At 34.9% G+C, this 16,293-nt stretch overlaps 1 protein-coding gene across 2 annotated transcripts in view; it reads left to right on the top strand.

The window, feature by feature from the left end:
• The window catches only part of HEATR5B (HEAT repeat containing 5B), a 95,348-nt gene that overhangs the window by 57,416 nt on the left and 21,639 nt on the right, over positions 1-16,293 (top strand). For both annotated transcript variants that reach the window (XM_061210773.1, XM_061210774.1), the window contains 5 exons: positions 442-681; positions 1,524-1,775; positions 3,864-4,045; positions 6,166-6,234; positions 14,045-14,224. In XM_061210773.1, coding sequence (XP_061066756.1) covers positions 442-681; positions 1,524-1,775; positions 3,864-4,045; positions 6,166-6,234; positions 14,045-14,224 — 923 coding nt within the window. The remainder of the gene's footprint in view (positions 1-441; positions 682-1,523; positions 1,776-3,863; positions 4,046-6,165; positions 6,235-14,044; positions 14,225-16,293) is intronic.

Below are 16,293 nucleotides of genomic sequence, written 5' to 3'. Positions count from 1 at the left end.
AGGATATAATCTATTTATAATTTGTGTTCTAGCTTTATAGATTTGTAAAATCTGAACTAGAAGACTAAATAAGTTTCAATTCGTTCATCCAACATATATAGCAATAATTTTTTCAGACTATTAAATCTATTTAAATATATGTCTCTTTCCCACACTTTTTGTTGTTAAAATCAAATATATATTTAATGAACATTCCCTGGAGATTTGTTTAAAATACCGCAGAATAATCAGTCTTAAAGATCAGGGTTTTTACCTTTATTGTCAGATAAAATTCTCATTCTAAAGATAGGTAAATTGGAGACCATAGTTAAATTGTGTATATAGCTAGCTGGTTTTGTTGTTATTGTGAATTTACATGTAAATCATGGTCTTTAACATAATTGTTACCTGTAGTATACGATAAAATCCTATACAAGTTCATTTGTAAAAATTGTTTTTCAGATGTCAGTCCTTTTGCACCTGGAGTTAGTTCTCGAAGTGATGTCCATTGCCGGCACCAGGGTGTTAATATAACAGAAACTGGTCTTGAGGGACTTCTTTTTGGAATGCTAGACCGGGAGACAGATAGAAAATTATGTTCTGATATTCATGATACTTTGGGACATATGCTGTCATCACTGGCTGTAGAAAAACTTTCCCATTGGCTAATGCTTTGTAAAGATGTCCTAGCAGCTTCTAGTGGTATGTATTTAATATATAAAATATATTCTTAAGATAATGAAAATTATTTAATTTTGATATATATCTATAGATATATACCATATATAGATATATTTAGATACATATATTACATTACAGATACATAGAGCTTACATTTTAAAATACTAATAATTTTTAATCTATAAATCCCTGTAAAATGTTGAAGCTTAAATTATATTACAAACTAATGAACTTTGGTTATTTTTTGACAGATGACTAAGTTCAAACTAATTTTCATATATAAAAATCCCAGGCTACTCTGTCATTTGACATAAGATGTAAAACTAGTGAAATATATAAAATATTTTTATGTTATTCTTTCCCTGGTTTTTTAATTTCTATTTTTATTTATTTTTTAAATTAAATATATTTATTTTAAGGAGAAACTTTATATGGCTATCATAAACAGAACAACCATCATAGCTTTCATAAAAGTAAAGTCATTGTGCAAGTACATACAATGAAGACAAAACAATATTATTGAATTTCAAGTTGAAAACTGATGGCTGCTATCTTTTTAAATTTTTTATTTATTGTAAATTTTTATATAATTTTTAAAGATTACTTTCCATTCACAGTTATTACAAAATTATTGGCTCTATTCCCCATGTTATATAATACATCCTTGAGTCTGTCTTACACCAAATAGTTTGTACCTCCCACTCCCCCTCCTTGGCTTTTTATTGATTGTTTAAAAGAAAAACCTTGCCAATTCTACTGTTTTCTACTGGTTTTAAATTAGATATCTTCAAACAGTACTATTTCTAAAGCATCATTTTTGCTATATGTAAGGTTGTTATAATATGCTTTTATTTTTGTTACAGATATGAGTACTGCAACTCCCTTAAGTAGTGGAAAAGATGAAGAATTTGAAAAGAAAGATGAGATGGATGATGATACCATGTTTACCACACTAGGAGAAGAAGATAAATCAAAGCCCTTTGTGGCACCTCGCTGGGCCACTCGAGTATTTGCTGCTGATTGCCTGTGTCGAATCATCAATTTGTGTGAGAATGCAGACCAGGCTCACTTTGATCTTGCTATGGCACGTTCTGCTAAACTGCGAAACCCTACAAGTAAATTAAAAATCAGTACTTCTTTTCCCCAGAATATTTTTATAGGTTTGAAATATTTTACTGCTTTGTAACATGCTTTAGACTGTGCCTTTCATTTATTGTACGTTTTCTTGCCTTTTACCTTTGTTTTCTGTCCTCTCTACATACTGTCCAACTTCTGATCCCTATTGGGAAGATAAGTTGAGGAAAGCGGTCCAAAGTTATATATCTATCTATCTTAAGATATATTTATCTTAATCATTTGCCCTAAGGATAATGATGGCCCTAAGCATAATGATGGCAGTAACTTATGTTTCCTTGGTACCTTATCCTACTTTTAGCAAAAGTTTAAGGTGAATAAATAAAGTGAGTTTTGCAGTCCCCAGCCTTGGAGAATGTCAGAATTCATGAATGCCATGGCAGATTTCAAACTCTCAGATTTCAGAACTGCTATTAGGTATTTTTGAAAAGGTGAAAACTGTTTATTACTGAAACCTTTTACTTTTTGATCATTTGTAAGCTTTTATACCATATATCCCCTGGATCAGATATTATAGGGAATTTACAAAGAGATCATCAGGCCAGTATCTTCACTTACAAATGAAGAAACCCAGAGAAGCTGAGAGAGGTGGTAGAGTAACAGACTGTCTTATCTTATGCTTTGTTGTCTCTTCATCATCGTGTCATTTTTTTAATATCTGAAGACACATCATATATGTTATCTGTATTGAAGTCTATATGTTAAAAATGCCTTTCAGTTTACTTTGTTGTGTATAAGAAGCAGTAAAACTCACAAATGGACTAAAAAACAAAAAGTAAAACAGTATTACACTATGTATAAAATTGGAATCTGAATATAGGGTACCAGCAAAGCACAATATGTTGTGAACAGGGTGTCTTTAATCATGTCATTATTCATTAGATATTTACCGAATCTTGTTCTTTACTTCCCATTGGGGATCCAAAGAAGAAAAAAACATAGTCCTTGCTCTTGAAGAATTTCTAGTCTAGAAGACAAAGAGACAAAGTTATCACTCAAAAATAATCATATATCCCAATAGTGGAAAGATAGAGTACTTTGGGAACATAAAAAACTGCTACTCATTTCCTGAAGTGCCAGGGAAGACCTCACAGAAGGGATTATTTTGAAGCTGGGTTTTAGAGGCAGAGAGAGGGTTTTCCAGGTAGAAGAGGCTGGATGTATTAGTTTTCTATTGTTGCTATAATAAATGACTGCAAACTTAGTGGCTTAAAATAACAGAAGTTTATTAACTTATAGTTCTGTGGGCCAGAAGATCCCAGAATGCAATAAACCTCTATCAATCCCCTAATTCTCTCCCCATTTTGGAGTTTCTGCCCAGTGCCCCTTCCCTCTCCCCCACGTTAGGAGTTCCTCACCTTGGATTTGGGAAAAAGATAGAGGTCTTGATTTGAGAGAGGGTGCAGGTAGAGACTGTGTAGAGAAGCAATAGCAGTTTCATTCTGGGAACAATTGCCTTGCTTTTAAGCTTTGATAGGACTGATCTAGGGCAGCCTTTACTCTAAGGCTAAAAGGAAAAAGGCTTCCCTTTTCTACATCTTATCCTTATAAAAATCTTTTCCAGAGTAGAGGTTGGTAAACTACAGCTTGCAGTCCAAATCCAACCTGCAGTCTGTTTTTATAAATAGTTTTATTGGAGCACAGTGTAACCATTTGTGTACATATGGTCTGTGTACATACTACAACAGCAGAGTTGAGTAGTTATGTTAGAAATTATATGGCCAGCAAAGCCAAAAATATTTACTATCTGTTTCTTTGCAGAAAGAATTTGCCAACCCCCGCTGACAAAAAAATTACAAACTCTTTTGGGGAAAATTATAATAATCAGTTATTTTGCTTCAGATGTCAGTTTACAATGTCGTCGGTGTTATTGTATAAAGGTTTACCAATATTCTTGAGAGATTATGTTATGGAAACTTTCTTGAAAGTGTATCTTTGTTATTTTAAACATGGTGAAATATGTGGATCATAAATGCTTTTTTAAAGAAGTTTATTTCATTCCATATTTTTATGTGATTACACTTAATTTTGGAAATGTTTTCCTTTTTGCCTTCTATTTTTATTTTTAGATGACCTCTTGGTACTTCATCTTTCTGACCTGATTCGCATGGCATTCATGGCTGCAACTGATCATAGTAACCAGCTGCGGATGGCTGGGCTCCAAGCACTTGAAGACATTATCAAAAAGTTTGCAACTGTGCCTGAGCCAGAATTTCCAGGTCATGTGATTCTGGAGCAGTATCAAGCCAATGTGAGATATTTTATTTGTTTCAGAATTAAAACTGATCTTTTGAAAAGCGAAGATTAAAGAAGTGAAGATCCCCTGGAGAAATGTATTTGGACCTGTAACCTATTTATTCATGTAGAATGCATATCTTTACTCCCATTGCCTGTTACACAGTTTGAATCAATTCACAGTTGAAGAAACAATTGTATAAAACTTGTCACTATTTTTAAGTCATGATGTAGTATTAGTGATAAAACTAGAATAGATGTTCCAGCCTGGCTTTCCAGTCTTATGTTTAGATATTTAGCCATGCCATTTAAAAGATAAAAGGAACATTTAAAGAGTGTTGTGGATTTACTGCTGTTATTTTATATGCCAAGACTTAATTGCCTTGGGACTTCCCTGGTGGTCCAGTGGTAAAGAATCTGCCTTCCAATGCAGGGGACGCGGGTTCGATCCCTGGTTGGGGAACTAAGACCCCACATGCTGCAGGGCAAGCAAGCCTACGCACCACAACTACTGAGCTCATGTGCCTCAAGTAGAGAGCCCATGTGCCACAAACTACTGAGCCCAAGTGCTCTGGAGCCTGCGCACCACAGAGAAGCCTGCACGCCACAACGAAAGATCCTGCATGCCACAACTAAGATCCCGTGTGTCGCAACTAAGACCCAACACAGCCAAAAATAAATTAATTAATTAAAAAAAGAAAAAAAAAAAGCAATTGCCTCTTGTATGCTGAAGGATAAATTAACTTTTAATAATAGTGAAAAATATTACTGAAAGAATTGTATACTTTCAAAAGATTTTTTTTATTATATTCTAAACAGAGATATACTTGTTTCTCCTGAAATTTATGCCTATATTTATGTTCTTCAAAAGAGGCATAATAGATGTAATCCTAGTAATGGATTATGTGAAGGCGAAAAAAATTTATGTTAGTAAGAAAAGAAAAAAACTTTTTTTTTTCACTGTGATTATACCAAAATCTTGGCTCTAGACACATCATACTTCATCTAAAATCTGTGTTCAAACATACACAAAATTAAAAAGTGTGGATAATGTATAGTCCATTTTTTTCCATCATAAGTGTAGGTAAAGAAGTTATACTTTCCAGGCCAAATGGCTGTAGAAAACCTGTATTTAATTATTTACTCCCAAATACCCAACCTATCAGAATGAAGGTCTTTTTTTTTAAATCTTTCTATTTAGAAATAATTTCAAACCTACAGAAATAATTGCAAGAATAGTACAAAAAAACCTCTTATACCCTTCATCCTTCATTCATATTTGCTAATTGAGAATTTTGCCTCATTTCCTTTAACATTGATTTTTTTCTCTTTCTCTCTACACTCAACACACATACACACACACACTCTCTCACTCTTTCTCACTTTTTTTTTCATAAACCATTTAAAAGTAAATTATCTAAATCATGTATCTTTACCTAGTGTAATGGAAGAAATCTCAAATTAGGAGTTGACTATATTCAATTCCTTATTCAGCTCCTACATATTAAATCTAATATATCTAAGAATCTGTGACTGATACTGGCTTATTAAAACTAAAGCTCTAAGCGGGCTGGGCCTGGTTAGTACTTGGATAAGAAAACTAAAGCTCATATTTCTTCACTTATTACTATGACAACAGTACATTAATATTTCTTGAGCAAACTTCTTTTAAAGCGTCTCTTTTTGAGGTGAAATGATTTTTAAGGTCTTTTAGTGACTATGTGAATTTTTAGTACTACTCAGTTATTTAAAGAAATTGAGCCTTTAGTCTCAGTTATATGAGATTCACCCATGAAGTAAATACTGTTAGAAATATGTTCAGGAATATAGACAGAAAAAATAGCAGTTTTCTGTTATCTCTGGAAACATGTGGCTTTGTCAGAAAATCCTATTTACTATTAAAAATAAATGAAAAAGAAATAAGATTAATTGCCTATTTGGTATAGGATCCTACAGATTTGATAATGATAATCTCCTGGAAAGCAAAGGAAGAATGGTATAATTGAGTTTATTGTCACCAAAAAGAGAGATAAAAAGGAAAGGAACAAAGATGTGTTTCGTGTGTTTTCATCTCCAAAGACACAAGAGGTTTGCTACTTATCTTTAAAAATAAAATGCTTGTATTCATTTTTCTAGGTGGGAGCTGCTCTAAGACCAGCCTTTTCACAAGATACTCCATCAGACATAATAGCAAAAGCTTGCCAGGTAAGAAGAAAAATAGAATTTTCTATAGTTATCTTCTATAAATTTATAGTTACCTTAGAATTTCACTTCCAAGAGAGACAAATCAAATAGTATTTATTTTTATCTCAGAAATACAACAGTGACAGTTTCCTTTTTTATTCTGTATGAAATGATGAAGTACTAACTATTAATCACATCTTTTTTTTTTTTTTGCTGTAGCTGAGGACATACTTTGGAATACATAGCTCTTACATTGTCCAGTAGTCAATGGAGATGTAAAGTCATAAGAGGGACTAGAATAAAAGTAAAATCTCAAAATCTACAATCATTAAAGAATATATAGTAATAATAAATAGGTAATAAAAGGGTTTTTGACCACAGGTTGTGAAAATTCTACAAGTTTCTGTGTATTAAATTATCCTAAAGACAATTTCACAATATGGAAGTTTTATTGCAAAATTGATTCCAGGGGATTATTCTCATATTATTTTTTCTGAAGAGAGTTACAAAAGTACCTATGTTCCTACACCTTTAATAAGTTCATCTTTTTCATGCTCCGTCCTGAAAAAGGATTTGTGCATTAAGCTCTAATCTTTCAGAAAATCCAATTCTTTGTCTGCTAACCTAAGGATAGAAGAGAAGCAACTCCATTCTTCTCAGTTTTCCGGAGTACAGGGCTGTAGTCCATCTTTATTGCTTAGAATTCATAGTCAAGCTACCTGTGTCCTCTCTGCAGAGAATGTTCTGCTGTTTGCAATGATAGGTTTGAAATTCTGACTTTGATCACTCTGTGGCTCAATGAGTTGCCTCCTCCTTCTGTTAGAATTTATTTTTCTGAAGCCTGCTATCTTAATGGTGGCCTTCAGAGAAATGAACTCCTCCCACCAACAGCAGGCCAGAGAGAGAAGAGGAAGCCTTGTTTAAGACAGAAGTCTGTGGATCATGGTACAAACCTTGGAGTTAGAGTAGGTAAGTCATTTAGATTGGGATACTGGCACACAAACATCAGATATCACAGTCACGTATAAATAAATGTATTATGGTAGTGTTTCAGATCATAATATTTAAGCAGACAAAACATCCTATAAAGCTCCTGATCATCAGAAAGGCAAAAGCTATTAGAATTTCATCTTGTGAATGAGTAGTATGAAAATTTCCTGTTACTGAATTTGCCTTAAACTTCTTATTTCTTGGACTTCCCTGGCAGTCCAGTGGTTAAGACTTTGCCTTCCAATGCAGTGCAGGTTCAATCCCTGGTCAGGAAGCTAAGATCCCACATGGCTTGCAGCCAAAAAGCGAAAACATAAAACAGAAGCAATATTGTAACATATTCAATAAAGACTTTAAAAATGTTCCACATCAAAAAAATCTTAAAAAAAAAAAAACACTTCTTATTTCTTACGTGGCCCTACCTGCTTTCTGAAGTTTCTTCTTTTCTAGTGGCAGGCTTAAATTTTTGACCTCCTGTCCTTCTGTTTCTGGGAGGAAACCTGGTTTTGAAATAGCTGGAGCATTGGGTTGCAAGTTTCTTTCTTTAAGGTTACCGAAGGAGTTGGGCAGATCTTGAAACATGGCATCCCAGATTGTTTACTAGAGTAAACATCATGTTGAACCTGAAAATCAAGTAATTCTTAGATATTATAGGAAAACCCTCAAATGTTTTCAATTGAGGACAGTTGGGGACAGTAATCAGTAGGTTAATAAATCATTTAAAGCAGGGTTGGAATCAAACATAATACATACATTAGATATTTTATTTCAGTCTAAAATTTGTAAGTGTACATTCATTCACCACTCTTTTGATATAAGGCCAGAGTCTTTTCTCTAAGTATGATTTTGCTGATTCAGTTTTGCTTTGTCTTTCTTCATAAACCAAACCTATAATGCAATATCTGCAGTTTCTGGTTTCATGTTCTTTAAAGTGGAGAAAGTACTTGGGTTTTTGCAAAGCAAACTTAGCACCAAATTCTCGATTTTGACAGTTTCCCCCAACTTTCAGTTATATTTCTACCAGAATTCACAGAAATATTATCAAATATCTCCAAAATGTTATTATTTTCCTTAGGAATACCAACTCTTTATTTTCGCACTCATATTTAATCTCTTTTTGCTTTAAATTTCATTATAATTTCAGCATTGTTGTGGCTGGCATTTTTTTTTTTGCCATCAGTATTGGTAACAAGCAGTTTTTAAATGTCCTTATTGAATTTTATTTAATTTAGTTTTGAATTCTTTGAGAATAAGATTATAAGAGAATGAAATAGTTTACACATACATTTTTTCTCAACTTTTTAAAAGTTTCAAATATAGGAACAGAATCCATTAACCATGATTCAATGTCCAAATGCTCTGAAAACCAAAAGCTTTTTCATAATTTATTTGGTAACAAAGCCTGAACTGACTATACTCACCTGGCCCTGACATGAAGCTGAGTGAGACGATAGTAATGATTGATTTCTTTTCTTAAAAAATAAATTTATTTATTTATTTTTGGCTGGGTTGGGCCTTTGTTGCTGCGCGTGGGCTTTCTCTAGTTGCGGCGAGCAGGGGCTACTCTTCGTTGTGGTGCATGGGCTTCTCATCGCGGTGGCTTCTGTTTGTCACGGAGCACAGGCTCTAGGCGCGTGGGCTTCAGTAGTTGTGGCACACAGGCTCAGTAGTTGTGACTCACAGGCTCTAGAGCGCAGGCTCAGTAGTTGTGGCACACGGGCTTAGTTGCTCCGTGGCATGTGAGATCTTCCTGGACCAGAGCTCAAACCCATGTCCCCTGCATTGGCAGGTGGACTCTTAACCACTGCGCCACCAGGGAAATCCCTGATTGATTTCTTTTAGTGTGATTCGTACTACATTTCATTACGGAAATATCCATGTGTTAATTATGGGATGCTGCTACACATCTTGCTTCATCCCTTAATTAAGTTCATCTACCTTATTACCTTTTACAAAAATGTTGTGAATTGTGCAACACGTCTTAGCCTAAGGATTTCAGGTAAGAAAGTGAAGACTTGTAACTGTTGAGTAAAGTTGGTACTATCAAATATCTTCTCCCATTCAGTACGTTGTCTTTTCGTTTTGTTGACAGTTTCCTTTGCTGTGCAAGCTTTTAAGTTTAATTAGGCCCCATTTGTTTATTTTTGTTTTAGTTCCTTTGCTTTAGGAGACAGATCCAAAAAAAATATTGCTGCAATTTAGAGTATTCTGCCTATATTTTGCCCTAGGAGTTTTATAGTAACAGGTCTTACATTTAGGTCTTTAATCCATTTTGAGTTTATTTTTGTGTATGGTGTTAGAGAATGTTCTGGTTTCATTCTTTTACATGTAGCCGTCCAGTTTTCCCAGCACCACTTATTGAAGAGACTGTCTTTTCTGCATTGTATATTCTTGCCACCTTTGTCATTGATTAATTGACCATAAGTGTGGGGGCTTATTTCTGGGCTCTCTGTTCTGTTCCATTGATCTCTGTGTATGTTTTTGTGCCAGTACTATACTATTTTGATGACTGTAGCTTTGTAGTATAGTCTGAAGTCAGGGAGCATGATTCTTCCAGCTCTGTTCTTCTTTCTCAAGATTGTTTTGCTGTTCAGGGACTTTTGTGTTTCCATACAAATTTTAAAATTATTTGTTCTAGTTCTGTGAAAAATGCCATGGGTAGTTTGATAGGGATTGCGTTGAATCTAGATTGCCTTCGGTCATATGGTCATTATAACAATATTAATTCTTCCAAACCAGGAACACAGTATATCTTTCCATATGTTTGTGTCATCTTCAATTTCTTTCATCAGCATCTTATAGTTTTCTGAGTACATGTCTTTTACCTCCTTAGGTAGGTTTATTCCTAGGTATTTTATTCTTTTTGATGCAATGATCAATGGGATTGTTTCTTCAATTTCTCTTTCTGATAGTTCATTGTTAGTGTATAGAAGTGCAACAGATTTCTATGTATTAATTTTGTATCCTGCAGCTTTACTGAATTCATTGATGAGCTCTAGTAGTTTTCTGATAGCATCTTTAGGATTTTCTATGTATAGTATCATGTCATCTGCAAACAGTGATAATTTTACTTCTTCCTTTCCAATTTGGAATTCTTTTTTTTCTCTGATTGTTGTGGCTAGGACTTCCAAAACTATGTTGAATAAAAGTGGCGAGAGTAGACATCCTTGTCTTGTTCTTAATCTTAGAGGAAATGCTTTCAGGTTTATACCATTGAGTATGATGTTAGCTGTGTGTTTGTCATATATGGCCCTTATTATGTTGACATATGTTCCCTCTGTGCCCACTTTCTGGAGAGTTTTTATCATAAATGGATGTTGAACTTAATCAAAAGCTTTTTCTGCATCTATTGAGATGATCATATGGTTTTTATTCTTCAGTTTGTTAATGTGGTGTACACACTGATTGATTTGCAGATATTGAAGAATTCTTGTATCCCTGGGATAAATCCCACTTGATCATGGTGTATGATCCTTTTAATATGTTGTTGGATTTGGTTTGCTAATATTTTGTTGAGGATTTTTGCATCTACATTCATCAGTGATATTGGCCTGTAATTTTCTTTTTTTGTGGTATCTTTGTCTGGTTTTGGTATCAGGGTAATGCTGGCCTCGTAGAATGAATTTGGAAATGACAGATTTTGGATCAGGTTTTTTCCATGAAAAAGTACTGATTTTAAAAACTAATAACTTAAAGCTGCCACACACAAAACAAATAGTAGACAACCTACTGAATGGTAGAAGATATTTGCAAATGATATGACCAATAGGGGTTAATATTCCAACATATATAAACAGCTCATACAACTCAACATCAAAACAAACAACCAGATTAAAAACTGGGCAGAAGAACTGACTAGACATTTTTCCAAAGAGGAAATGCAGATGGCTAACAGGCACATGAAAAGATGCTCACCATCACTAATCATCAGGGAAATGCAAATCAAAACCACCATTAGCTATCACCTCACACCAGTCAGAATGATTATGTTAATTTAAAAAAAAAAACATAAATAACAATTGGCGAAGATGTAGAGAAAAGAGAATCCTCATACACTGTTGGTAAGAATGTAGGTTGTTGCAGCCACTGTGGAAAACAGTACGGAGGTTTCTCAAAAAACTAAAAATAGAGCTACCATATGACCCAGTAATTCCACTCCTGGGTATGTATCCGAGAAAAACAAAAATACTAATTTGAAAAGATACATGCACCTCAGTGTTCCTAGCAGCATTTTTTACGGTTGCCAAGATATGGAAGCAACCTAAGTGTCCATCAACAGATGAATGGATAAAGAGGATATGGTATATATACACAATGGAATACTATTCAACCATAAAAAAGAACAGAATTTTGCAGCAACATAGATGGACTTGGAAGGCATTATGCTAAGTGAAATAAGTCAGAGAAAGACAAATACTGTATGTTATCACATATATGTGGAATCTAAAAAAAGAATACAACAAATTAATGAATATAACAAAAAAGAAAGAGATACAGAGAACAAACTAGTGGTTACCAGTGGGGAGAGGAAAGGGGGAGTGGGGCAATGTAGGGATGGGGGGGAAAATGGTTATTATGGGATTATATGAAATCATGTGTGTGAAGATTATAAAACACAATAGAATTTAAAGAATCTTTCATTCAATTAAAAAAAAAAGGTTGGCACTATCAGACAGCCCCTTCCTTTTTTTTTTTTTATAAATTTATTTATTTATTTATTTTTGGCTGCGTTGGATCTTAGTTGCTGTGCACAGGCTTTCTCTAGCTGTGGCAAGCGGGGGCCACTCTTCGCTGTGGTGCGCGGTCCTCTCATTGTGGTGGCTTCTCTTGTTGCGGAGCATGGGCTCTAGGCACGCAGACTTCAATAGTTGTGGCTCTTGGGCTCTAGAGCACAGGCTCAGTAGTTGTGGCGCACGGGCTTAGTTGCTCCACAGCATGTGGGATCTTCCTGGACCAGGGCTTGAACCCGTGTCCCCTGCATTGGCAGGCGGATTCCTAACCACTGCACCACCAGGGAAGCCCAGCCCCTTCCTTCTTGGCATTCTTCCTTTGGTTCCAGTATCACCACACTTGCCTGGTTGTCCTATTGCTTTTCTGGTGTTTTCTTTTCAATTTCTTATTCGACTTGTCCCTGAAGTTTATTTTCCCTGTGTTCTGTCCTTAAGGCTTTTTTTTTAATACCTCAGTCCTTGAAGAAAGTTACCTAGGACCATCGGTTTAGTGATCATCTTTGTGTGGAGAATTCCTAGATCGACTTAGTTACCTCTGTCTTTGCTCCTGAAATCCAGACCCAGGTTTCCATCTGCCCACTGAATATCTTTCCACATGTCTCTTGCTGGTACTTTGAACTCAGCATGTCACAAAGTTCACAGTCAAAATCATGCTCTCTAACTTCTCATCTCCACCACACTTCCCTTTGTTCTTATGTTATCTCTCTTAAACAGTGGTGTCACCTTCCTTGCATTCATCCAGGTTAGAAACTTTGACAGTCAAAATTTGGTAGTCTTTGATTATCGCCTCATACTGTTTGCATGTCCGTGCCTTCACCCCCTAAAAATATGTAACTGGTTTCCAAATCCTGTGATTTCTACTTCCAAGTCTTTCTCAGATACCTCTCTCTTTTCATTTGATTCTCAGTTTGATCCGTATCATCTCTGTTCCGTGGTATTATAATAGTCATGTGACTGAACACAGTGCTTACTGTCTGAACACATGCTTTCCTATACTTAGTATTGGAGCAGTTTTCCTAAAGCACAATTCTAATAATATTCCCCTGCTCAGAAGACTTAGAAACTCATGATTGCCTACAGAACAAGTCTGAATTCAGTTCACATGGAATTTAAATTGTACTATAATCTGATCCCAGTTAACTTTCCTAATCTTGTCTCTTCCTCCATGAAACTCCCCTGTATCTATACACATAAAACTTCCTGATATCTAAACCTTCCCATTTCTCCTGCTAGAATTAATCTCTTCTTTCTCTCTTTTTAAGTGCAGTATGACAGTCATAAAACATTCTCATGTGTTCATTTAATCTGAGTTTACTTTCTTGAGGACAGGGACTAGATTTTTTCCCTTTACTTTTTTTTTTTAACTCCTCTATAGCACTCAGAATAACCTTTTGCCTATAGTAAACAGAAATGTTGAATTGAGGAATTATTCATAACCAAACTGATTTGGGTGGAAATTTTTTTCTGTTAAAATTTTTGGGAAATTAGATAGTGGAAACATGTTAAGTAAATATTGTTTTGTTTTCTACATAGGAGTATAATAAGTTCCATACTTGCTGTTGATTTTTTATTAAAAAAATAATATTAAAGCATAGCATTGAGGTTTTTTTGTTTTGTTTTGTTCATTGGTTTTGTTTCTGTTTCTTCCCCCTAGGAAAATAATCATACTCCATTCTTTTATATGTTTAATGTTAACTTTTTTTTTTAATTAACTAACTAATTTATTTTATTTTTTTGGCTGCGTTGGGTCTTCGTTGCTGTGCACAGGCTTTCTCTAGTTGAGGCGAGCGGGGGCTACTCTTTGTTGTGCGGTACGCGGGCCTCTCATTGCGGTGACTTCTCTTTGTTGCGGAGCACGGGCTCTAGGTGCATGGGCTTCAGTAGTTGTGGCACACGAGCTCAGTAGTTGTGGCTCTCAGGCTCTAGAGCGCAGGGTCAGTAGTTGTGGTACATGGGCTTAGTTGCTCCGTGGCATGTGGGATCTTCCCAGACCAGGGCTCGAACCCATGTCCCCTGCATTGGCAGGCGGATTCTTAACCACTGCGCCACCAGGGAAGTCCCTAATGTTAACATTTTACTATAAAAATAAAAGTTTTTTTTCCTTTGGCTAGGTATGTAGTACATGGATCGGAAGTGGAGTTGTCAGTGATCTCAATGATCTCCGTCGTGTACACAATCTGCTTGTTTCTTCACTGGACAAAGTTCAGGCCGGAAAAGGATCTTCCAGCCAACTGTACCGCGAGAGTGCCACAACCATGGAAAAACTGGCTGTTCTCAAAGCATGGGCAGAGGTAACCATGGCCTATTGTTTTTAACCATTTCTCCATCCATGAGAAAATGTTCCCCTACTCCTGTAGGTAAAAAAATTTTTGTTTGATTTTTGTTTAAAACTGACCTGTGGTATAGGGTGCTTTTTTAAAAATCTGCTATTTGCTCTTTCTCACTGAAATGCGTATACATTTATGTCTCAAAAGAACTCTTATTGAACCTTTGAAAATTATATTTTTAATCTGTTTTAAAAACATCTGTGTTGAAGAAGGGCTCTTCTTGCTATGGAAAAATTAGGCAGGGAAAACCTACAAATAGAAAAAAAATAGAAAAAATTTACACCAAGAATCTTATTTGATTAAATTTCAGGAGACTTGCCGCCACCCATTGATACTGAGGCTGTAGGGTTTTTTGGTTGTTGTTTGTATGTTTTGTTTTTTTATAGCTATTTTTACCTCTTTTATTCCCATAGCCACTTTTTAAAAATAATGATATTGTTTTAAATTCACTTTTCTAAATCTCTTCTGCCAGTTGTTTTCAAATACTTATCTGTCTGCACTCAGGTACTTCAAGTAGCTCTTTATTCCTTCCTCTGCCAACCCAGTATCTCACTTACCTATTTCCATGGTATCAGCAGCCTGTGACCACCCAGCAGACAATTGCTGGCTCAAGGCATGCAACATCCAGATGATATAGTTTAGATAAAGGACCTCTGGGTTTTTGTGGATTTTTTTTGTCACAGAAGGGGAATAAAAAAGGAAAATGTAGAGCAATAAGATATTGTATAAATTAGTTTTTCTCTCTGATTTTTAGATCAAGTTGTTTTCATAGAGTATCCCTGAGTGTTCCTTTATTTTCACTCTGCTGCCATCTTTTGGCTTAGAGAAGTAAAATAATATTTGCATTGATAAAATGTTTGTTTTTATTGATAAAATTTTAGGTTTTTTTCAAATTAATGCAAATCCATAGTTTTAGGTGGAAAGTAGTGTTGGAAAGATACTATAATGTGATTGTTTTCTCACTCTGAAATTCACAGAAATTCTATGTTAATTTTCACATATCTAATTTTTAACTAAAACTTATATTACTTTTCTTGTCTGTAGAAATTACATTCTAAATGATTGAATGGTTTTTATTTTTAAAAAGATAGCTTCCAAAATTGTTCTTAATTCTCCAGCCCCATTCATTAATTTCCCAAACATAGAGACAGGTATGTAGTTGGATGATCATAAGACCATTTGCCAGTTAGTTGGTTCTCTGCTGACTTGCATTAATGTGCTTGATTCACCTACTGAGAAGTCTGACATAGTTCAGTATAAAAAGCATTAAATGTTGAATCAGAGGCCCTAGAAGAAGTTCTGTCTCTATAATTCACCATCTTTGTGACTTTGTTCAAGTGATTTGATCTCTCAGATACTCAGTTTCTTCATTATAACATGGAAATGCAGTAATATCTTCTTCTAAGGGGAGGTATGTAAAAGGACCAAGCATTGTATCTGGCACTGAATGGAAGATAAGTAATTGCTTTTAACAAATTAGATCAAAACCTCACATAACTAAATTATTGATGCACATTTTTTTTTGAGACGCTTTTCTTATTTGGGGGTAACTTGGTTCTATAATTAAATAATTTGCACTTCGAGCCTCAGCCTGTAATATTGTCTAGTAAATCTTTTCCTTGCTTAGCTTCCTTTCCTTCGTCCTTTTCCTCAAAGGCCCAATATATTCTAGATTTCTCTACTCAAGATCTATCTTTGCTTCTACCTTTTACTCAAAAAATTGAGGATGTTAGTTTTCCAGCTCCTCAGATTGTTACCTTCAAGTCTTTAGATGTATGCGAGTTGAAAACTCCTTTTACCCATGTGACCTTGGGTGAGTTATTTAACTGCTTCTCTAAACCTCGTTTCTCAGCCCTAAAGTGTGGATAATAATTATGCACATTTCACAGAATTACATTTTGAAGTAAATGAGGTAATAATGACTTTGTTCAATAACTACCTTATTTATATGCACAGTGAATGTTACCTGTTGTTATTAATATAATAATTATTATTACTTTAAAGTTTTCCTCTAACCTAGGATTACCTTTTCT

The sequence above is a fragment of the Eubalaena glacialis genome, chromosome 14 (genome assembly GCF_028564815.1).
Source record: "Eubalaena glacialis isolate mEubGla1 chromosome 14, mEubGla1.1.hap2.+ XY, whole genome shotgun sequence".
In the NCBI taxonomy this organism is placed as follows: domain Eukaryota; kingdom Metazoa; phylum Chordata; class Mammalia; order Artiodactyla; family Balaenidae; genus Eubalaena; species Eubalaena glacialis.
Note: the sequence above shows the minus strand (reverse complement) of the source record. Positions and strands in the feature narration are given on the sequence as shown.